Raw genomic sequence first — 24,771 nt, 5'->3', positions numbered from 1 at the left:
TTGAGAATTTTTAAGTTCTTTGAATGGAAACTATTAGCTAATATTATGATTTGAAATTCCGGTATCAAAACCAGCTGGGTAAGTGAGTTTAGTAATTCCTTTTAGGGGACACTCCATCGTGTTTTGTCTTCATCCATGATAGTTTATTCATAATATGGATCAAATACCTAGAAAAAGATTCACTGACTCCATAAACCGTATTTCCATCAATTGTTGCCGTTAGTTGGTTAAACTGACTTCTCGCTCCTAGTCTACATCCATGAGGAACGCCTGGAAAAGCACGTACAAAGTCCTGGCAAGTGACACCATACTTTCCATAAAAATAATCGTCAGCAGGGATTTCGAGGTTCATGCAGTAGCGGCTTCTTGTTTCAGACGGCCTATGACAGCAGTCTTCGAATTCATTTTTCGTATTTGGATCTAAAAAAAATGGTTACCAATCAGTTATCCAGAGTCGTTAAAAATCATCTATTAGCTGGATTTAAGCACACCCATTACAACTTATAATGGCACAAAAAACTACAAGAAATATTTCTAATTGTTGTATAGTTTATTTATGAAATACTAAAAGTATAAATCACACACTTGGATGAGTTCATTGATATAAACAAAAGTTAGTATAGTGACTCATTCGCCCATGGTAAATCGGTATACCTAGCACCGAGTATGTCTGGCTAAGTTTGATTGAACAAAGAGTTAACTAAATAAAGAAAGATAAAAATATAGAAACATGTTAGAAGAGGGTGAGAGAGTGGGGAAATGCATTTAAGTGAAACGATTTTTTAATGATAAACGATTCTTCCTGATAGACCTGCAAATCTACTAAACATAAAATATCTCATGCAATGTTAAAAATCTATATTTTTACGTTGAGATTTTGTATTTCTTGTACTTCTTGGTATTTTTCCATGCTCGTGTTTTGTGTGCATTCGTTTTTTATTTTCACTTTGCCTGAAAAGAAAAGAAAAAGAACTGAAGAGCAGGCTACCAATTTTGGAATTACAATCTGCATATCCAGAGTAAATTACATTTGCACTGAATATTGACAGATAATTTTTCTAGGTTTTGTTTGTTTTGGTGTTTTTTTAGAGTTGGAAAAGACTCTTCCTAGATAGTCTTTCTATTATGGGCTGCCTCCCATAGTAGTATAATATGATATGCATGAATATATAATGAGTCAGATGTTATAGGCTTGAGACTGCTTGTGCAAAATTTCGACTGTTGTTGATTCTTGGTTGCTGTGAAACGGATAAGACAACGCTCATGTCTAAACTGAGGGAGGTTTTGGAGGGGACGTATCTCTGGATGGATGCTAACCGACTTGTTATTAATGTTGAGAAATCTTGCGTTCTATTTTTTTCCCGGGTTGGAAGTGTCCATCCGGAGATATGTGGTATCCGGACATCCAGAGGTGTGATTAGTCAGCCAGAAAAGAATTTTGCATAATACCTAGGAATCCTCCTCGATGAGAACCTATCATTCGTGCATCATATTCAAGCAGTAGAGTTGAAGCTATCCCGGAATTTTGGCATAATAAAAAAACTAAAAAGCACTTTGCAGCAGAAAACGCTGGTCCTCCTGTACAATGCTCTTATAAAACCCCATTTACAGTATTGTGCAATGATCTGGCAATCAACTTTTAAATCCCACCTGCGAAAACTGAATTCGATTCATCAACGATGCATGATATTAATTGGAAAAAATGAAGAGTACTTGTCATTAGGGTCCCTGCACAGATTATCATGCTTGACCTTTGTGTTCAAGTTTTTAGCTGGAGAGCTGCCATCTGCGTTTAAAAGATTATTTCGACCTATTTCAGACCAGCATAATTTGCATACCCGATCATCATCAAACCTGCAAATACCCCTCACCCAGACTGTGCAATCAGATTTCGCTCCTAACGTAGCTTGTGCAAAGATATGGAACCTGATCCCAGAAGAGCTGAGAGGTATGAGCTCCCTCGCATCATTTTAAAAAAGAGTAAAAATCATTTAATAGCATTACAAATGAATAGTTAATAAAAAAAAAAAAATAGAATTAAATGTAAGTAGTAAATTTAAATTACAAATGTATAATTTTTAAATATGACGGGGTGGTTTCCCCTGAGGGTGAGGAACGGAAAGGTAATAGTTCTGGTTATTTGGTAAATGAGGGGTATGGTTGTGTCTGAGATTAGGAGCGGTGGCCATTCTGCGTATTATGTTAAATGGTAATGATTTTGGTTCTCGGCGTCCAGGAATGGACTGAGTATTTTGATTATGTGTTATTTATTATTTTCATTTGTTAATAAACCCATTGAACTTGTACTTGTAAAGAGCATCGCTCAAGTGTTTAAAACAATATTCTGACCAAAATAGGCTAAGGAAACAATGCTTTCATAATGAACGTCCCAGGGACTTCTAGTTGTCCAGTTCTATCCCACCTCCATTAACAGCTTCAGCTTCAAATGCTACATTGCTAAAAAACAATTATCTTATTGAAATTTTGACTTACTAATTCAGACATTTCGAAAGGCAATTGTTAGGAGTTTCAAAAACTCGTATCCGAAGGGCAGGAAACATTAAACTAGGTAATATAGATTTTGATATAAAAGTTCCTGGGAACGATTGAATATGAAACTGACGACTCTAAAGTTTGCCAATGTAGAAAATGAATGGAACAATTTTAGGAAAATAATTTGTGAAGTAGCAGATAGTGTCTTTGGCAGAAAAGTTGGAAAGGCAGCTAGGAATATTAGTGAAAACACGTGAAGCTTGGTAGAAAAGAGGAAAGGTTTGCACAGGAAGCATTTGAGTGACAGATCATATGCGAATAAGAGGAATGTAAGGAAAGTAGAGAAAGCATTCAAACATGAATAAGGAGGCGTGAAGCGAAGGCCTTTGACAAAATTGCCGGAGGTCTGGAAGATGTAGCCAGACGGCATAATAGTAAAATATTAGGTTAGTATTTTATGAATTAAAGGATATTAAGAAATTTAAAACAACTAAGTGATTATGTAAAATTACAACAAATTTTGCAAATGAATATGATTTTATCGTTATTATGATCATTTAAACTACGTACAAATGGTAATACTTTATGATACCGTGTACACCTACCAAGCGGTGTCCCTTGGAGGGTAAAATCATGGTCCATAAACTGTCCCCAGGCTACAACCATTAAAGTTACGGCGTGATCATGGTATACCTCATCGTTGTGCACCAAGGCAGATACTTTTCTGGGATTAGGCAAGGGATAACCATCGTAACCTAACCGAGGCTCACTAATGCCATCTCCATAGACCGGTGGTAGCATCCTGAAAAAAAACTCTCTTAAGTAATGCAACAAAAGCATCTGCTATAAGGAAAAGGAACTTAATTTGAATCTGCCTCTTGTAGAGTGTCAAGGAAAAACCACCCCAAGACAATATCTGAACCCCTCTTAGTCACATTAAAAAAATAGGATAGGAAATACTGATATAGATGAATAGATAAATCCTAAAACGATTAACAATTAAAATGAGCAATCAAGTTAGACTTAAAACAGAAAGAAGCTACTACAAACGGGAGTAGGGCTAAAGCCCCTCCTTCCCATTTCAAGGCATTGTAAATACTATTGCGTCATTTGCGTTTTCCTGAGAACTATATGTCTTTTGAACAGTTTTTTTTTAGTTTGTCAAAGAATCAATAAAAATTATAACATAAAATAAAATCCTTATAATATTCAAGATAACTAGGAAGAGCTAATGAAAATCAACTGAATGTTTAGATCATATTGTTAATAATTCCTGGAAATCGTAGCAACTCAAGATTTCGTTTATCAGAATTTTTGGACACAGACACGAAGATATGGATGGCCTTTCATAATATTTGACGGGTGTTTACCTCGACCCTCAATCAACGACGTGACGCTTGAGAAGAGGAGGAGGTCTAAAGGCTGCCAATGATTAGCATTCAGTCGCAGATGCCGTTTTTAGCACAAAAAAAGATGATTTCCTTAGAAACATAGAAAACAAGCAGGCGGTGACCAGCGTACTGTCCGGCTGCCTTAACGATGCGGGTTGTAAAGTGTACCAGTTGCCAGTTGATACTGACCTGATGATTGTGATGACTGCGGTTGATTCGGCAGAGCGCCAATCCACTGTCTTAATAGAAAATACGGATTTACTAGTCCTTTTACGGTGCCACACGAAGCGAAACTCCGAAATATTTGTATCCCGAGTCGAAGTCACGGGAAACTGGAAGCCGTCTGTTGGATATTGGCAGACAAATTGAAACTCGGAGACATCCTTTGCGACTAAATTATTTTCATCTGTGCCTTTCTGAGACCAGATTCGAGTTCACGAATTTATGGTATAGGAAAATCTACAGCACTGAACTACGCAAAAATGAAGAAAACTTCCAGGACATCACCAACTATTAATGGATTCAGCTTCTACAAAAGACGGCATCAGCAAATGTGGAAATAAGGTCATGCCTGTTTACTTGAGGCTAAAGAAAATGAAAAAAGTCTTGACCAGGTTTGCCATATGAAATTCTTAAAAAAATTGTAAGTTCTGGGAAGTATTTAGAAGCAAAAACGCTCCCACCAAAAAGTCGTGTTTTCAAGCATCATTCATCTCAAGCTTACTTCCAAGTAAGCTTGGAAGTAAGCTTACTACAGCCTCAGCTTACTAACACTCAGCTAGTAAACACTCAGCTTACTACCTTTCTCTGAGTGTTTTACTGTAATTAACTAAAAAAAACTTCTTCCACAAAATAATTTTTTCAAAGAAAAGTAAAGAACTCCATTAAACCAAAAATGAGCAAAAATAAAATCAAATAATCTACAAATCGTGAAACTACCACAAGTTAGCATCGATAAATAAATGAAACCAGAAACGAACAGAAATTACAATAAATAACCGAGTCAAACTCAAAACGAGCAGAACTTAACATGAATAGGGCTCAAAATCCCTATGCCTTGCCGAGGCCAGAACATAATTTGCACTTTCTTGAAAACATATAAATGTTCTTAATTTTATAGCTTTAATAAATCAAATAATATTAAAACTTTGATTACTAAATATCAGGATATATATATTAAACTGACAATGCACATTCATTTGTATTTTTTTTTTTTTCAGTATTATCTTGACATCAGCCCAAGCAATTATCTTGACGTCAAATATATAATATCATGTTCATCAGTAGAAAGCTATCTATAACTCCGAACGGGGCACCAAATATGGGCATAGCCTCCCTAGGGAGATGGAACACCTGTGCTGTCAGTCATTAATCAAATTGTTTCCGCGGAAGTTAATTAATGTCTGACAGATGACGTCAAGTTAATTAATGTCTTTGGAATTCGGCCAGAATTGTTTCCGGGGCAAAGTTTAGATCACACGTGACAGATGATGTCATGGTTGATTGATTTGACACGAAAGGGGAATTAATTTGTTGTTTCTAAGGGAATTATTGATTCACGAAAGGGGAATTAATTTGTTGTTTCCAAAGAGAATTGTTTCCGAGCGAATGTCTATTAATGTCTTTGGAGTTCTACCAAGAGAATTGTTTCCGGGTGAATGTTTTGATCTTAGCGATGAAGTGATTAGCGCGCGAAAGGGTTTCTCAGTAATTTCAAATGTGAAAGCACAGAGATGTCAAAAACAAAGGGAACTCACTGAAATTACGTTTAGGGATTATTTGGGCGAAACCGTCTTAGACATTGTAGGGAATTATTTCGGCGAAACAGTTAGAGACATTTTAAAAGATGATTTTAGAAAAGGTTTTAGAAGAGAATTTGAGGGTGAAACTCTGTGGTCGTTATAATACACAAGTTCCATTTGAACAGTGTCGTGAGGTCCTCTACCCCAACCCAAAGGCCCTCCCCCGGTCCCCAAAGGTCCTCCGGGCTCCCAAAGGACCACCCGGCTCTCAAGGGCCCCCAGACCCCCAAAGTCCCTCCGCGGGCCCCCAAAGGCCCTCCCCGGTCCCCAAAGGTCCCCGGGCTCCCAAAGGACCACCCGGCCCTCAAAGGCCCCCAGACCCCCAAAGGCCCTCCCCGGGCCCCCAAAGAGTCCCCTCCCCATTTTGTCAATACTTTTTAGTGCACTTTATTATATCTTTTCAGAACAAGTTCCTTTCTTTATGTCATTCCTTAACCCATTTTCACAAGTTGAAGTACCAATCCTTTCACCACAATTTTACTTTATAGCTTTTTGGATACCCCAACATCAAGCAATAGTTTTCAAAAGACATTTCAGAGCAACGTCATTTCTTAATGTTCATTCTAAACCCATTTTCCAGCTTAAAGTACCCATCCTTTTCACCCACAACTTTACTTTACAGCTTTTTGGATACCTCAACACCAAGAAATACCTTTCAAAAAGCATTTCAGAGCAAGTTCCTTTCTTTATGTCCATTCTAAACCCATTTTCCAACTTGAAGTACCCATCCTTTTCACCCACAACTTTACTTTACAGCTTTTTCGGATACCTCAACACCAAGAAATACCTTTCAAAAGGCATTTCAGAGCAATTTCTTTTCTTAATGTCCCTTCTAAACCCATTTTCCAAATTGAAGCATCCTTCCTTTTCACCACAACTTTACTTTACAGTTTTTTGGATACCTCAACACCAAGAAATACTTTTCAAAAGACATTTCAGAGCAAGTTCTTTACGTAATGTCCCTCCTATACCCATTTTCCAACTTGAAGAATCCATCCTTTTCACCCGCAATTTTACTTTACAGCTTTTTGGACACCTCAACACCAAGAAATACCTTTCAAAAGGCATTTTAGAGCACCTTCTTTTCTTAATATCCCTTCTAAACCCATTTTACAAGTTGAAGCATCCATTCTTTTCACCCACAACTATACTTTACAGCTTTTTGGATACCTCAACACCAAGAAATACCTTTCAAAAAGCATTTCAGAGCAATTTTTTCTTAATGTCCCTTCTAACCCCATTTTCCAACTTGAAGTATCCTTCCTTTTCACCCACAACTTTACTTTACAGCTTTTTGGATACCTTAACACCAAAAAATACCTTTCAAAAAGCATTTCAGAGTAAGTTCCTTTCTTTATGTTCATTCTAAACCCATTTTCCAACTTGAAGTACCCATCCTTTTCACCCACAACTTTACTTTACAGATTTTTGGATATCTCAACACTAAGAAATACTTTTCAAAAGACATTTCAGAGCAAGTTCCTTTCTTAATATCCCTTCTAAACCCATTTTAAAAGTTGAAACATCCTTGCTTTTCACCCACAACTTTACTTTACAGCTTTTCGGATAACCCAACACCAAGAAATACATTTCATAAGTCATTTCAGAGTAATTTAATTTATTAATGTCCCTTCCAAACCCATTTTACAAGTTGAAGTACCCATTCTTTTAAACCAAAACTTTACTTTACAGCTTTATGGATATCGCAACACAAAGAAATACATTTCAAAAGACATTTCAGAGCCAGTTGCTTGCTTAATTTCCCTTCTAAGCCAATTTTACAAGTTGAACCATCCTTTCTTTTCACCCACAACTTTACTTTACAGCTTGTTGGATACCACAACACCAAGAAATACCTTTCAAAAGGCATTTCAGAGCAACATCTTTTCTTAATGTCCCTTCTAAACCATTTTCCAACTTGAAGTACACATCCAGTTCACCCACAACTTTACTTTACAGCTTTTTGAATGCGCCAACACCAAGCAATACTTTTCAAGAGCATTTAAGAGCAAGTTCCTTTCTTAATGTCCCTTCTAAACCATTTTCTAACTTGAAGTTCCCATCCTTCTCACCCACAAGTTTACTTTACAGCTTTTTGGATACCTCAACACCAAGAAATACTTTTCAAAAGACATTTCAGAGCAAGTTCCTTTCTTAATGTCCCTTCTAAACCCATTTTACAAGTTGAAACATCCTTCCTTTTAACCCACAACTTCACTTTAAATCTTGTTGGATACCATAACACCAAGATATACCTTTCAAAAGGCATTTCAGAGCAACATCTTTTCTTAATGTCCCTTCTAAACCCATTTTCCACCTTGAGGTACCCATCCTTTTCACCCACAACTTTACTTTACAGCTTTTTGAATGCGACAACACTAATCAATACTTTTCAAGAGCATTTCAGAGCAATTTCCTTTCTTAATGTCCCTTCTAAACCATTTTCCAACTTGTAGTACCTATCCTTTTCACCCACAACTTTACTTTACAGCTTTTTGGATACCTCAACACCAAGAAATACCGTTCAAAAGGCATTTCAGAGCAACTTCCTTTCTTAATGTCCCTTCTAAACCCATTTTACAAGTTGAAGCATTCATCCTTCTCATCCACAACTTTACTTTACAGCTTTTTGGATACCTCAACACCAAGAAATACTTTTCAAAAGGCATTTCAGAGCAAGTTCTTTTCTTAAAGCCCCTCCTAAACCCATTTTACAAGTCGAAGTACCCATCCTTGTCACCCGCAACTATACTTTACAGCTTTTTGTATAAATCAACACCAAGACATACAGTTCAAAAGGCATTTCAGAACAAGTTTCTTTCTTAATGTCCCTTCTAAACCCATTTTACAAGTTGAAGCATCCATCCTTCTCATCCACAACTTTAATTTACAGCTTTTTGGATTACTCAACACCAATAAATACTTTTCAAAAGACATTTCAGAGCAACTTCCTTTCTTAATGTCCCGTCTAACCCCAGATTTCTACTTGAAGAAGACAATTTTGTCACCAGCAACTTTACTATAGAGCTTTTTGTATACCTCAACACCAAGAAATACGTTTCAAAAGGCATTTCAGAGCAAGTTCCTTTCTTAATGTCCATTCTAAACCCATTTTCCGACTTGAAGTACCCATCCTTCTCATCCACAACTTTACTTTACATCATTTTGGATAACCCAACACCAAGAAATACTTTTCAAAAGTTTTTTCAGAGCAAGTTTCTTTCTTAAAGTCCCTTCTAAACTCATTTTTCAACTTGAAGTACCCATCCGTGTCACCCACAACTTTACTTTACAGCTTTTTGGATTCCTCAAAACCAAAAAATACCTTTCAAAAGGCATTTCAGAGCAAGTTCCTTTCTTAATGTCCCTTCTAAACCCATTTTCCAACTTCAAGTACCCATCTTTCTCATCCACGGCTTTACTTTACAGCTTTTTGGATACCTCAACACAAAGAAATACATTTCAAAAGGCATTTCAGAGCAATTTCCTTTCTTAATGTCCCTTCTAAACCTATTTTACAAGTTAAAGTACCCATCCTTTTCACCCACAACTTTACTTTACAGCTTTTTGGTTACCTCAACAACAAGAAATATTTTTCAAAAGTATTTTCAGAGCAAGTTCCTTTCTTAATGTCCATTCTAAACCCATTTTCCGAGATGAAGTACCAATCCGTGTAACCCAATACTTAACCTGACAGCTTTTTGAATGCCCCAACACCAAGAAATACCTTTTAAAAAGACATTTCAGAGCAAGATCCTTTCTTAATGTCCCTTCTAAACCCATTTTCTAACTTGAAGTACCCATTCTTTTCACCCACAACTTTACTTTACAGCTTTTTGTATACCTCAACACCAAGAAATACTTTTCAAAAGACATTTCAGAGCAAGTTCCTTTCTTACTGTCCCTTCTAAACCCATTTTCCTACTTAGAGTACCCATCCTTCTCACCCACAACTTTACTATAGTGCTGTTTGGATACCTAAACACCAATAAATATTTTTCAAAAGGCATTTTAGAGCAAGTTCCTTTCTTAATGTCACTTCTAAACCCATTTTCCTACTTGAAATACACATTCTTTCCACCCACAACTTTATTTTACAGCTTTTTTAATGCCTCAACACCAAGAAATACTTTTCAAAAGACATTTCAGAGCAAGTTCCTTTCTTAATGTCCCTCCTAAACTCATTTTACAAGTTGAAGTACCCATCCTTTTCACCCACAACTTTACTTTACAGCTTTTGGATACCTGAACACCAAGCAATACTTCTAAAAGGGCAGTTCAGAGCAATTTCCTTTCTTAAATTCTCGTCTACGCCCATTTTCCAACTTGAAGCAACCATTTTTTTTACCCAAAACTTTACTTTACAGCTTTTTGGATGCCTCAACACCATGAAATACCTTTCAAAAGGCATTTCAGAGCAATTTTTTCTTAATGTCGCTCCTAAACTCATTTTACAAGTTGCAGCATCCATCCTTTTCACCCACAACTTTACATTACAGCTTTTTGGATACCTCAACACCAAGAAATACTTTTCAAAAGACATTTCAGAGCAAGTTCCTTTCTTTATGTCCCTTCTAAACCCATTTTCCAAGTTGAAGCATCAATCCTTTTCACCCACATCTTTACATTACAGCTTTTTGGATACCTCAATACCTAGCAATACTTTTCAAAGGCATTTCAGAGCAACTTTTTTTCTTAATGTCCTTCCTAAACCAATTTTGCAACTTGAAGTAGTTATCTTTTTCAAAGTAACTTTAATTTACAGCTTTTTGGATACCTCAACACCAAGAAATACTTTTCAAAAGGCATTTCAGAGCAAGTTCCTTTCTTAATGTCCCTTCAAAACCTATTTTACAAGTTGAAGCATTCATCCTTTTCACCCACAACTTTACTTTACAGCTTTTTGGATACCTCAACACCAAGAAATACATTTCAAAAGGCATTTCAGAGCAAGTTCCTTTCTTATTGTCCCTTCTAAACCCATTTTCCAACTTGAAGTACCTATCCTTTTCACCCACAACTTTACTTTACAGCTTTTTGGATACCTCAACACCAAGAAATACCTTTCAAAAAGCATTTCAGAGCAATTTCCTTTCTTAATGTCCCTTCTAAACTCATTACTTTACTTTACGACTTTTTGCATACTCCCAACATCAAGCAATACTTTTCAAAAGGCTTTATTATAAAATTTCAGAATAATTCCTTTACGTAATGTCCTCCACAAATCAATTTTACAAGTTGAAGTATTAATTTTTTTCCCAAAAACTTTACTATAAGGTTTTTCCCATAACCCAAAATCAGGCAAAACTTTTCAAAAGGCTGTATTATATCTTTTCAGAGCAAGTTCTTCACGTAATTTTCTTCCTAAACCCATTTACAAGTTGAAGTACTTATCTTTTTCCCCACAACTGTACTTTACTACTTTTTGCACACCCAAACATCAAGCAATACTTTCCAAAAGGCTTTATTATATCTTTTCATAACAAGCTTTTTTCTTAATGTCCTTCTTAAACCATTTTTACAAGTTGAAGTAGTTTTCTTCTTTACCATAACTTTACTTTACGACTTTTTGTACACCCCAAGATAATGCAATAATTTTCAAAGGACTGTATTATATCTTTTCAGAACAAGTTTCTTCCTGAATATTCTTCTTCAGCCAATTTTACAATCTCTAATATTGTCAGTTTTAGATAGAAAAAGCTAGAGCCCGTCAGTTTTTGAGGTCCCGAACGATAACAAGTTCTAGTACGATTTTATAACGTCTCCCAGTTGTGACGAAAATATCAGGCTAAGCCCTGAGTATTTACGGGAAAAAGAAATTAGTTATTGATCATTTCTATTTTTCCAAATAATATAAATATTTTCCAACTTCAAAATGGGCACACACAAAAACTTACACACACAAAAACTTACACACTCACATAAAAACTTACACACACACAAAAACCTATTCACACACACAAAAACCTATTCACACACACAAAAACTTACACACACACAAAAACCTACACACACACAAAAACTTACACACACACACACAAAAACCTACTCACACACACAGAAACTTACACACACACACAAAAACTTACACACACATTTACTCAATGAAGCACAAAATGTTCAAGTTCCATTCTAATTTTTCAAGGAAAATAGATATATATATATATATATATATATATATATATATATATATAGGCTAGATTAAATTAGGTTAGATTATGTTAAGTTAGGTTATCCTACGTACGCTTCACTTAGGTTAGGTTAGGTGAGAGACAGGCAAAAAGTTAGGTGAATGGTTAGGTTAGGTTAGACTAGATTAAGTTAGGTTAAGTTAGGTTAGGCTAGGTTAGCCTACGTACGCCGCGTACGTCGGCTAACCTAGCCTAACTTAACCTAACCTAACTAATCTAGTCTAACCTAACCATTCACCTAACTTTTTGCCTGTCTCTCACCTAACCTAACCTAAGTGAAGCGTACGTAGGATAACCTAACCTAACTTAACATAATCTAACCTAATTTAATCTAGCTATACATATATATATATATATAAATATATTTATTTATTTATTTTCCTTGAGAAATTAGAATGGAACTTGAACATTTTGTGCTTCATTGAGTAAATGTGTGTGTAAGTTTTTGTGTGTGTGTGTAAGTTTTTGTGTGTGTGAGTAGGTTTTTGTGTGTGTGTGTGTGTAAGTTTGTGTGTGTGTGTGTGTGTGTGTAGGTTTTTGTGTGTGTGTAAGTTTTTGTGTGTGTGAGTAGGTTTTTGTGTGTGTGTAAGTTTTTATGTGAGTGTGTAAGTTTTTGTGTGTGTTAAAGTTTTTGTGTGTGCCCATTTTGAAGTTGGAAAATATTTATATTATTTGGAAAAATAGAAATGATCAATAACTAATTTCTTTTTCATTGAGAAAATTCAGAATAGAACTTGAACTTTTCGTCACTTCGTTGAGAAAATTAAACATTGAACTAGAACTTTTTATCTTCCGGGAAAATATTCAGAAGTATGCTATAGCTTTTTCTTTCTACCAAGAAAAAATTTAGAAATTGTAAAATTGGTTTAAGAAGGATATTAAGAAAGGAACTTGTTCTGAAAAGATATAATAAAGCCTTTTAAAAAGTATTGCTTGATCTTGGGGTGTGCAAAAAGTCGTAAAGTAAAGTTATGGTGAAGAAGATAACTACTTCAACTTGTAAAAATGGTTTAAGAAGGACATTAAGAAAAAACTTGTTCTGAAAAGATATAATAAAGCCTTTTGGAAAGTATTGCTTGATGTTTGGATGTGCAAAAAGTCGTAAAGTAAAGTTGTGGTGAAAAAGATAAGTACTTCACCTTGTAAATGGGTTTAGGAAGAAAATTACGTGAAAAACTTGTTCTGAAAAGATATAATAAAGCCTTTTGAAAAGTATTGCTTGATGTTGGGTTATTCGAAAAGCCTTATAGTAAAGTTGTGGGGGAAAAGATGAGTACTTCAACTTGAAAAATTGGTTTAGGAAGGACATTACGTAAAGAACTTGTTCTGAAAGGGCATAATAAAGCCTTTTGAAAAGTATTGCTTGATTTTGGGGCATGCAAAAAGTCGTAAAGTAAGGCTGTGGTGAAAAAGTCTAATACTTCAACTTGTAAAGTTAGTTTAGACAAGAAAATAAGAAAAGAAATTGTTCTGAAATGCCTTTGAAAAGTATTTTTTGGAGTTGAGGTATCCAAAAAAGCTATAAAGGAAAGTTGTGGGTGAAGCGGATGGGTACTTCAAGATGTAAAATGGGTTTATGAGGGACATTAAGAAAAGAACTTGCTCTGAAATGCCTTTTGAAAGGTATTTCTTGGTTTTGAGGTATCCAAAAAGCTGTAAAGTAAAGTTGTGGTGAAAAAGATAAGTACTTCAACTTGTAAAATTGGTTTAGGAAGGACATTAAGAAAGTAACTTGCTCTGAAATGTCTTTTGAAAAGTATTGCTTGGTGAAGAGGTATCCAAAAAGCTGTAAAGTAAAGTTGTGGGATGAAACAGATGGGTACTTCAAGTTGGAAAATGGGTTTAGAAGGGACATTAAGAAAGGAACTTGCTCTGATATAAAGTTCTTGTGTGTGTGATTAGGTTTTTGTGTGTTTGTAAGTTTTTGTGTGTGTGAGTAGGTTTTTGTATGTGTGTAAGTTTTTGTGTGTGTGTGTAAGTTTTTGTGTGTGTGTCAGTTTTTGTGTGTGTCCATTTTGAAGTTGCAAAATATTTATATTATTTGGAAAAATAGAAATGATCAATAACTAATTTCTTTTTCATTGAGAAAATTCAGAATTGAACTTGAACTTTTCTTCACTTCGTTGAGAAAATTAAACATTGAACTAGAACTTTTTATCTTCCGGGAAAATATTCACAAGTATGCTATAGCTTTTTCTATCTACTAAGAAAAAATTTAGAATTTGTAAAATTGGTTTAAGAAGAATATTAAGAAAGGAACTTGTTCTGAAAAGATATAATAAAGCCTTTTGAAAAGTATTGCATGATCTTGGGGTGTGCAAAAAGTCGTAAAGTAAAGTTGTGGTGAAGAAGATAACTAATTCAATTTGTAAAAATGGTTTAAAAAGGATATTAATAAAAAAACTTGTTCTGAAAAGATATAATAAAGCCTTTTGGAAAGTATTGCTTGATGTTTGGGTGTGCAAAAAAATCGTAAAGTACAGTTGTGGGGAAAAAGATCAGTACTTCAACTTGTAAATGGGTTTAGGAAGAAAATTACGTGAAGAACTTGCTCTGAAAAGATATAATAAAGCGTTTTGAAAAGTATTGCTTGATGTTGGGTTATTCGAAAAGCCTTATAGTAAAGTTGTTGGGAAAAAGATGAGTACTTCAACTTGTAAAATTGGTTTAGGAAGGACATTACATAAAGAACTTGTTCTGAAAGGGTATAATAAAGCCTTTTGAAAAGTATTGCTTGATGTTGGGGTATGCAAAAAGTCGTAAAGTAAAGTAATGAGTTTAGAAGGGACATTAAGAAATGAAGTTGCTCTGAAATGCTTTTTGAAAGGTATTTCTTGGTGTTGAGGTATCCAAAAAGCTGTAAAGTAAAGTTGTGGGTGAAAAGGAGATGTACTTCAAGTTGGAAAATGGGTTTAGAATGGACAATAAGAAAGGAACTTGCTCTGAAATGTCTTTTGAAAAGTATTTCTTGGTGTTGAGGTATCCAAAAAGCTGTAAAGTAAAGTTGTGGGTAAAAAGGATGAGTGCTTCAACTTGTAAAATAGGTTTTGAAGGGACATTAAGAAAGGAACTTGCTCTGAAATGCCTTTTGAAAAGTATTTCTTGGTGTTGAGGTATCCAAAAAGCTGTAATGTAAAGTTATGTTGAAAAAGATAAGTACTTCAACTTGTAAAATTGGTTTAGGAAGGACATTAAGAAAAAAAGTTGCTCTGAAATGCCTTTGAAAAGTATTGCTTGGTGTTGAGGTATCCAAAAAGCTGTAATGTAAAGTTGTGGGTGAAAAGGATGGATGCTTCAACTTGTAAAATAGGTTTAGAAGGGACATTAAGAAAGGAACTTGCTCTGAAATGTCTTTTGAAAAGTATTTCTTGGTGTTGAGGTATCCAAATGGCTGTAATGTAAAGGTGTGGGTGAAAATAATGGATTCTGCAACTTGTAAAATGAGTTTAGGTGCGACATTATGAAAAAATTGCTCTGAAATGGGTTTTGAAAGGTATTTCATGGTGTTGAGGTATCCAAAATTGTTTAAAGTAAAGTTGTGGGTGAAAAAGATGGTTACTTCAAGTTGGAAAATGGGTTTAGAAGGAACATTAAGAAAGGAACTTGCTCTGAAATGCCTTTTGAAAAGTATTTCTTGATGTTGAGGTATCCAAAAAGCTGTAAAGTAAAGTTGTGTGTTAAAAGGATGGGTACTTCAATTTGTAAAATGTGTTTAGGAGGGACATTAAGAAAGGAACTTGCTCTGAAATGTCTTTTGAAAAGTATTTCTTGGTGTTGAGGTATTCAAAAAGCTGTAAAGTAAAGTTGTGGGTGAAAAGAATGGGTACTTCAACTAAGAAAATGGGTTTAGAAGGGACGATAAGAAAGGAACTTGCTCTAAAATGTCTTTTGAAAAGTATTTCTTGGTGTTGAGGTATCCAAACAGCAGTAAAGTAAAGTTGTGGGTGAAACGGATGGGTACTTCAAGTTTGAAAATGGGTTTAGAAGGGAATTTAAGAGAGGAACTTGCTCTGAAATGACTTTTGAGAAGTATTTCTTGGTGTTGAGGTATCCGAAAAGCAGTAAAGTAAAGTTGTGGGTGAAAAGGATGGGTACTTCAAGTTAGAAAATGGGTTTAGAAGGGACATTAAGAAAGGAAATCGCTCTGAAATGCCTTTTGAAAAGTATTTCTTGGTGTTGAGGTATCCAAAAAGCTGTAAAGTAAAGTTTTGGTTGAAACGGATGGGTACTTCAAGTTGGAAAATGGGTTTAGAAGGGACATTAAGAAAGGAACTTACTCTGAAATTTATTTTGAAAAGTATTTCTTGGTGTTGAGGTAACCAAAAAGCTGTAAAGTAAAGTTGTGGGTGAAAAGGATGGGTACTTCAACTTGTAAAATGGGTTTAGAAGGGACATTAAGAAAGGAAATTGCTCTGAAATGCCTTTTGAAAAGTATTTCTTGGTGTTGAGGTATCCAAAAAGCTGTAAAGTAAAGTTGTGGATGATAAGTATGGGTACTGAAGTTGGAAAATGGGTTTAGAATGGACATTAAGAAAGGAACTTGCTCTGAAATGCCTTTTGAAAGGTATTTCTTGGTGTTGAGGTATCCAAAAAGCTGTAAAGTAAAGTTTTGGGTGAAAAGGATGGGTACTTCAAGTTGAAAAATGGGTTTAGAAGGGATTTTAAGAAAGGAACTTGCTCTGAAATGCCTTTTGAAAGGTATTTCTTGGTGTTGAGGTATCCAAAAAGCTGTAAAGTAAAGTTTTGGATGAAAATGATGAATGCCTCAACTTGTTAAATGAGTTTAGAAGGGACATTAAGAAATGAACTTGCTCTGAAATGCCTTTTGAAAGGTATTTCTTGGTGTTGAGGTATCCAAAAAGTTGTAAAGTAAAGTTGTGGGTGAAAAGGATGGGTACTTCAAGTTGGAAAATGGTTTAGAAGGGACATTAAGAAAGGAAATTGCTCTGAAATGCTTTTGAAAAGTATTGCTTGGTGTTGGCGCATTCAAAAAGCTGTAAAGTAAAGTTGTGGGTGAAAAGGATGGGTACTTCAAGTTGGAAAATGGTTTAGAAGGGACATTAAGAAAAGATGTTGCTCTGAAATGCCTTTCGAAAGGTATTTCTTGGTGTTGGGGTATCCAAAAAGCTTTAAATTAAAGTTGTGGGTGAAAAGGAAGGATGCTTCAACTTGTAAAATGGGTTTAGAAGGGATATTAAGAAAGGAACTTGCTCTGAAATGTCTTTTGAAAAGTATTTCTTGGTGTTGAGGTATCCAAAAAGTTGTAAAGTAAAGTTGTGGGTGAAAAGGATGGGTACTTCAACTTGTAAAAGGGTTTTAGAAGGGACATTAAGAAAGGATCTTGCTCTGAAATGTCTTTTGAATGGAATTTCTTGGTGTTGGGGTATCCAAAAAGCTGTAAAGTAAAGTTGTGGGTGAAATGGAAGGATGTTTCAACTTGTAAAATGGGTTTAGAAGGGATATTAAGCAAGTAACTTGCTCTGAAATGTCTTTTGAAAAGTATTTCTTAGCGTTGAGACATCCAAAAAACTGTAAAGTAAAGTTGTGGGTGAAAAGGATGGGTACTTCAAGTTGGAAAATGGGTTTAGATTGAACATAAAGAAAGGAACTTACTCTGAAATGCTTTTTGAAAGGTATTTTTTGGTTTTAAGGTATCCAAAAAGCTGTAAAGTAAAGTTTTGGGTGAGAAGAAAGGATACTTATGGAAGGAAGGAAGGATAGAAATGGGGTTAGAAGGGACATTAAGAAAAAATTGCTCTGAAATGCTTTTTGAAAGGTATTTCTTGGTGTTGAGGTATCCAAAAAGCTGTAAAGTATAGTTGTGGGTGAAAAGAATGTATGCTTCAACTTGTAAAATGGGTTTAGAAGGGACATTAAGAAAAGAAGTTGCTCTGAAATGCTTTTTGAAAGGTATTTCTTGGTGTTGAGGTATCCAAAAAGCTGTAAAATAAAGTTGTGAGTGAAAAGGATTGATGCTCCAAGATGGAAAATGTGCTTAGTAGTGACATTACGTAAAGAGCTTGCTCTGAGATGTCTATTGAAAAGTATTTCTTGGTGTTGAGTATCCAAATAGCTGTAAAGTAAAGTTGTGGTAAAAAGGAAGGATGCTTCAAGTTGGAAAATGGGTTTAGAAGGGACATTAAGAAAATAAATTGCTCTGAAATGCCTTTTGAAAGGTATTTCATGGTGTTGAGGTATCCGAAAAAGCTGTAAAGTAAAGTTGTGGGTGAAAAGGATGGGTACTTCAAGTTGGAAAATGGGTTTAGAATGAACATAAAGAAAACTTGCTCTGAAATGCTTTTTGAAAGGTATTTCTTGGTGTTGAGGTATCCAAAAAGCTGTAAAGTAAAGTTGTGGGTGAAAAGGATGGGTACTTTAAGCTGGAAAATGGGTTTAGAATGAACATTAAGAAATCAAATTGCTCTGAAATGTCTTTTGAAAACTATTGCTTGATGTTGGGGTATCCAAAAAGCTATAAAGTAAAGTTGTGGTGAAAGGATTGGTACTTCAAATTGTAAAAATGGGTTAAGGAATGACATTAAGAATGGAACTTGTTCTGAAAATATATAATAAAGTGCACAAAAAATTATTAACAAAATGGGGCGGGGACTCTTTGGGGGCCCGGGGAGGGTCTTTGGGGGTCTGGGGGGCCCTTGAGGGCCGGGTGGTCCTTTGGGAGTCCGGGGGACCTTTGGGGACTGGAGGAGGGCCTTTGGGGGCCTGGAGAGGGACTTTGGGGGTCTGGGGGCCCTTGAGCGCCGGGGGGTCCTTTGGGAGCCGGGTGGACGTTTGGGGACGGGGGGAGGACCTTTGGGGACGGGGGGAGGGCCTTTGGGTTGGGGTAGAGGACCTCACGACACTGTTCAAATGGAACTTGTGTATTATAACCACCACAGTTTCACCCTCAAATTCTCTTCTAAAACCTTTTCTAAAATCATCTTTTAAAATGTCTCTAACTGTTCTCGCCGAAATAATTCCCTACAATGTCTAAGACGGTTTCGCCCAAATAGTCCCTAAACGTAATTTCAGTGAGTTCCCTTTGTTTTTGACATCTCTGTGCTTTCACATTTGAAATTACTTTCGCGCGCTAATCACTTCATTGCTAAGATCAAAACATTCACCCGGAAACAATTCTCTTGGTAGAACTCCAAAGACATTAATAGACATTCGCTCGGAAACAATTCTCTTTGGAAACAACAAATTAATTCCCCTTTCGTGAATCAATAATTCCCTTAGAAACAACAAATTAATTCCCCTTTCGTGTCAAATCAATCAACCATGACATCATCTGTCACGTGTGATCTAAACTTTGCCCCGGAAACAATTCTGGTCGAACTCCAAAGACATTAATTAACTTGACGTCATCTGTCAGACATTGATTAACTTCCCCGGAAACAATCTGATTAATGACTGACAGCACAGGTGTTCCATATCCCTAGGGAGGCTATGCCCATATTTGGTGCCCCGTTCGGAGTTATAGATAGCTTTCTACTTTCATCAGCAAAAAAACAGCGTACAAATGCCACATCTGATCACATTTTCTGGTAATCACTCAATTAACATTTTTTGATACTTTAAACTCATACAACCTCAATAACCTCAAATTTAAGAAAGAGCTAAGGTGACAGACGGAGTCTGTTTAGTTCGGAGTTAGCACGTTTTTTTTAGTCGGGTAAAGAAAAAAATCTTTTGTATGGCAATTTGTCTGAGGTTGACCCCTTGTTTACACACATTTCGTAGACAACGCTACTCAGCCGTTCCTAAGGTAAAACATGTGCGCCTTTTAAAACCAGAACCCTCAAAGTGTCTTTTGACTTAGTCAAAATCCCCTGAATAGTTCCCGAGACTTTAAATCCTCCTCGACATTCTCTGACACTTTTAAATTAATACGCTTAGCCGTTCTTAAGATATTAGAGGTACACCTTTATGACAACCTGGATGGAAGTAGTGTCTTTTGACTAAGGGGGTAAAGGCTGAACTCTAATATAGGACCACTTATATTTCTTATCCAATTATTTTTGTTTAATTTTAAATATAATGATAATTACTTCTTTTCTTTTTTACTCGTAGTGCTCAAAGACCCCTCTTTGCAAAACAAAAATACCGAACAAACCTTCAAGCTTTCAAAACTCAGTGCAAAATTCTATCCTAAAAATTTACAGTCGTCTAGCAATTACAGCTAGAACCATTAAATATTTCTTTGTTTTGACTGATTAAGAACTAAACTAGCTCATGTTTTTAGGGAATTAAAATTGTGAAGTATTTTTTTTTATTTTATATTTAGTAAAAGACTATTGAGATCTTTATAATTGAGTCTTTAATTTCTTGCATGCTATTTGAAGATTTTTCTGCTCTAAGTCTTACTTCGATGCGTCGTTTTTGTGTTTTTAGTAAAGCACTAGTTTTTCAGAATTCTACAACAATAGAAAATACCAAAAGTGAGTATTTTTGGGTTAGTTTATATGTTGCATAAAACTGCGAAGCAGTAAGTTTAGTTCATTTTAAGTTTCATCTTCACTCTTTACTTTCATTAGAAATAATTTATTTTTTTAATTAATCAAATTCAATGGACGAATAACCGGTTAACCCGCAATCTTTTGGCCATGTGCGTTATTTCTAGTTGGAAAATGGTTTAGCTGTAATTAAAAAAAAAAAATAAAAATTAATTTTTGTAATTTTTAGGGTAGAATTTTTGTCCACGAAATTGGGCAAGAATAATAGGTTGTCCAATATTTCCGTTAAGCCTTCATCATCCTTGCATATTTTTGAAGGTGGGCAGAGGAGCCGACAAAAGCATAAGGAATAATTAGCCATTTCCCCTAGGATCCCTAAAATATATTGGAAGGGGATATACAAATATATTTATACTTCATTACAAAAGAAACTTAACCTCCTACCATCTAGAGAATGTTCAACCTCGCCCCCTCCCCAGAAAATACTTGCGCGAACAAACGGGAGGCTCATGCTTAGGTCATCTGGGTATTAGTAAAATGACTAGGAAATTTTGACAAAACACAAAAACAAGCATTATGATTTCTGATATTTAGCTTAAAAATAGGATTTACGTCCAAAGTTTAGTGACGCATAATATAATTTATGTCTGGTAACATCATTTCTTGACGTTTAAAATCTACAATTAGTGGCTTAACCAGGGGCGTAAGTCACTATTGGGCAGGGGAAGGGAGAGACAACTTCCCCCTCCAGACCTCAGTTTGCTCCTTCTGACCTCAGTTTCCCCCCCCGATAAACTTTAGTTTCTGCAAAAAATCTTTTTTAAAACTAAGATAAGCCTGCATAATTCAAGCATCCAGAGAAACAGATCAGTTTCCTTTAGTACTAATTTGCCCTTATGGTACTATATGGTTCATGTTTCATTTTTCACCTGGTCATTTTCACTTGATTTGGGAAAATTGGTTCCAACTTTGCCCCCCCCCCCCAAGGATTTTGACGGAACTACGCCACAGGTCTTAACGCAATATAACTGGTAGAATCGGAAACTCATCCTTGTTCAAATACCTGCCCTCAAGCAAACGATCCACCCTGAATATTTCATCGAAATTATTTTATACTTCTAACAATTACTAATTTTTTTCATCTTCAGAAAATTTAGCCAAATCAAGAGACCTATCTCTAATTAAATTGAACGATGACAAGTGAAAACTAAACAAAAAAGGAAAGTAAGCGGAAAAGGAAAGCATTTTCCTACCAAAAAATAGAAGAGAAGGTGTAGTCGAAAGGCATTTTGTAATATGAGAAAAGCGTGCAAAATTCAAGCGAGTCGTTGACTCCACTCACAACCTACCTGTTAAATGAGGTGAGTCGAGCTCCCCATGTGTGATGTTCCAAGTTATTACAAAGGCCATCATGCCGACGATATCTTCCAGGATAGCAGTTTATAGGCGATAGATAGTCTGGGCAAAAATGAATCAAATCGGTGTGTGATGTGTCTAGCAGCGGCAAATTCTCAACAATCTGATAAGGATTTAGCCCATAGCTGGAAAACTCAAAAACTATTATACTTTCTTTATTTCTTTTAACATTCTGGTAGCAAACAGGACACGGAAAGTGAAAAGAACCATAAATTTCGTTGTTGCTTCCTATTTCTAAACCACATCTGTTATTAAAAAAATTAATTTAATTCGCAAGAACAGGCATAGTTAGGATATTGAAAATTATTACTGCTGAAGCAATTAACTAGATGCATAAATTGATATACTGAAATTTGTTTTAACAATAATAGTGATGATTGATTTTTAACTCCCACATTGAAATTGAATTGAACATCATCAAAAGAACACAATCTTTGATCAAACAATAGATAAAAAAAATTGTTTTAAATGAAAGCAAAGAGCAACATTAAAACTTACAAACAAAATTAGATTATTCTATATATACGGGGGGGGGGGGGGCCCCTTCCTCAAGCCCCTGCTCTTTACGATAAAGTTTTTCTTTTGTCCCAATTCTTAAGGAACGGCTTGTCCAACACAAGGGTCATTGAATCTGAATTAGCGTGATTTTTGGAAGCACTACAAAACTTTAGCGTAGAGAGTGGGAGTTCAGGAGATGGAAGCCCTTCCCCCCATATACAAATTAATTTCTGTATTTTGGGAAATTGGTGTAACTTAAGACCCTTTCAAGGGGATTTAGGGGGTTATGTCATCCCCAGAGGCATAATTGTTGGACCTTTTAGCTATGCTGAATCAAATGGCCATCTCAAAATCTTGATCAGACGTCTTTGGCGAATAGGGGGCGTAGAAAGGGGTTCTAGTTGCCCTCCAATATTTTTGGTCAAACAGTTCACGGTAAAGAACTTTAAGCAAGGAGCGATGCGGCTCAATAGTAGCCGAAACTCTAAGAAACGGAGTGTTGCTAATAATGGATACATCAAAAGAATCAAATTTTTGGGCTTATTCAAAATATATACAATTCATCAAGCTTAATACTACCCATAAGTAGTTACGACCCTGAAAAAATTTGCTAAATTTTTGAAAAGGGGGAAACACCCCAAAAACATCAAGTAAGCCTACTGAAAATCATACCATCACATTCAGCATACCAGACAGCCCACCATTGAGGTTTCAAGCTCCTATATACAAAACTGTGGAATTTTGCATATTTGCCAGAAGTAAGATCACGTTTGCATGTTTATTTGTCCTACTTGTCCTACACTGGTTTCATCAAGCATGATGCAACACGAAATTCAACGCTGTCAAATTTGTTGATTCATATGTAGTTGTTCTGCTCATTGCAAAGTACTTTCTTATTGGGGTTGATCAACTGTACGTAGCATACACCCAAGGGGAGAGTTTCCGCTATATTCCCGCTTAAGACATAGCAACTGCCATTGACGAAGAAAAGGCGCAGTCATTGCTTTTTTTTCCATGCTCTAAGTGGCTGCGACACTGTTTCCACATTCCTGTGGCATGGTAAATGAGGGTTTTGGAAAGTATTGGAAGCGAACAGTGCCATAACACAGGTTATGGTAAGAGTCGGTAAAAAAAGTTGAGGAAGTATCTGTTTACAAAAAAAGGATTCGGTACGCTTACCTTCAAGCCCAGGTATCGTCCAGTTCTCATCTTGTCATTATTCCCGAAAAGAACCCCAACGATTACGGAAGGTAAAAGACTCACAATGGGCTCTGGGCTCCCCGATGGTCAACCCTGCCCCAAGGTTCTGTTGCCTGTCGAGAGCTTCTACGATGCAGTTACAAAACGCACTGCTCTAGGCGCTGAAACTGCAAGAGCAGCTCACTTGAGTGCACCAAGTAATGTTCTTGCCATGGGTCCTGCCAAGCATAATGAATTTGTATGTATTATGTATTTTGATGTCTCTTTTAAGATTTAAGCCTAACTAAGAATCTCGGTTGCTCAATATGTGATCTGATATCTCAACGAAGTACCACATTATGTGATAATTATTGCCTTATTTTGTATTCCATTTTCCAATAACAATGACAATCAAGATAAGTCGACTAAAGTAGCAATCAGAAATGGCTTTTTTGGTTGCGCATCTCCGAAAAATTGCCATATACTGCCTCTATGTGTGATCGAAATCCTTCATTCTTTCAGTGTCATTAAGCGTCGTGGGACCTGCTGGACGCTCTAAATCGCGCTTCGTATTGCATGTTCGATGTCATTTCGAATTATCGCTTGTTTTAAGAAGCTAATGTTTTATAAATTTTTCTTAATGCCGCGCTTGAAGTCGGCATTAAGACATCTCAGGACCGGATTCTGGATTACAGATTTACTTTCTTCTAACACCCCTCGTCTCTCGGTATTTTAAACCGTGTTTCTACCAAATCTGAACTTTCTGTAACAAGCAGACGAGTTTTGTGCTTTTAGCGCACTTTTCAGCGATTGCAAAGGTGCTATAAAGCAATCCCTCGACTTTCTACCTTTGATTACAATGTAGTACAAAAGTATTGGGTTCATCATGAAGATTAACGCTATCGAAAAATGGTTGCATTGATTCGTGACGCCAAAAGTTACCTCAAGTTTGTTCTATCTCTGATCGGCTGGCAATTTACTAGGCATGCATACTGGGTCAAAGGAACTAGATACCGGGACTGTTCAGCATAAAAATCGTGCATTTCTGGCAAAAAGCACGAAAATTGGAGGAAATGTATATAAGGCACGGATAATCTAATGATGACGGGAAGCATGCCGAGTGGGCACTCTAAAGCACCTTTACGAGCGCCCGAAGTGCTAAAAAATGAGCAAGTATACCAGGATCCCTACAGAAGCATCAAAACCTTTGAATATACTTAAAATTTTCAAATATGCTTAAGTTTTTCAATGACTTAAAATTTATATGCGTAAGATGTTGGGTCAAGGGGGCACTTATAGAGAGAATAAAATGGAAAAAAAAATTAGTTTCGCCCAAAAATGGGCTCCT

At 35.9% G+C, this 24,771-nt stretch overlaps 1 protein-coding gene across 1 annotated transcript in view; it reads right to left on the bottom strand.

Annotated features, from left to right (window-relative positions):
- The window catches only part of LOC148943518 (chorion peroxidase-like), a 353,933-nt gene that overhangs the window by 297,240 nt on the left and 31,922 nt on the right, over nucleotides 1–24,771 (bottom strand). Inside the window, exons 5-7 of the mRNA XM_089101768.1 lie at nucleotides 21,680–21,871; nucleotides 3,099–3,295; nucleotides 168–420 (exon numbers count right to left, since the gene is read on the bottom strand). Coding sequence (XP_088957894.1) covers nucleotides 168–420; nucleotides 3,099–3,295; nucleotides 21,680–21,871 — 642 coding nt within the window. The remainder of the gene's footprint in view (nucleotides 1–167; nucleotides 421–3,098; nucleotides 3,296–21,679; nucleotides 21,872–24,771) is intronic.

The sequence above is a fragment of the Artemia sp. Qi Xiang Cuo genome, chromosome 15 (genome assembly GCF_049724085.1).
Source record: "Artemia sp. Qi Xiang Cuo chromosome 15, ASM4972408v1, whole genome shotgun sequence".
NCBI lineage: Eukaryota > Metazoa > Arthropoda > Branchiopoda > Anostraca > Artemiidae > Artemia > Artemia sp. Qi Xiang Cuo.
The sequence above is the reverse complement of the archived record's forward strand: the minus strand, read 5'-3'. Positions and strand labels throughout refer to the sequence as shown.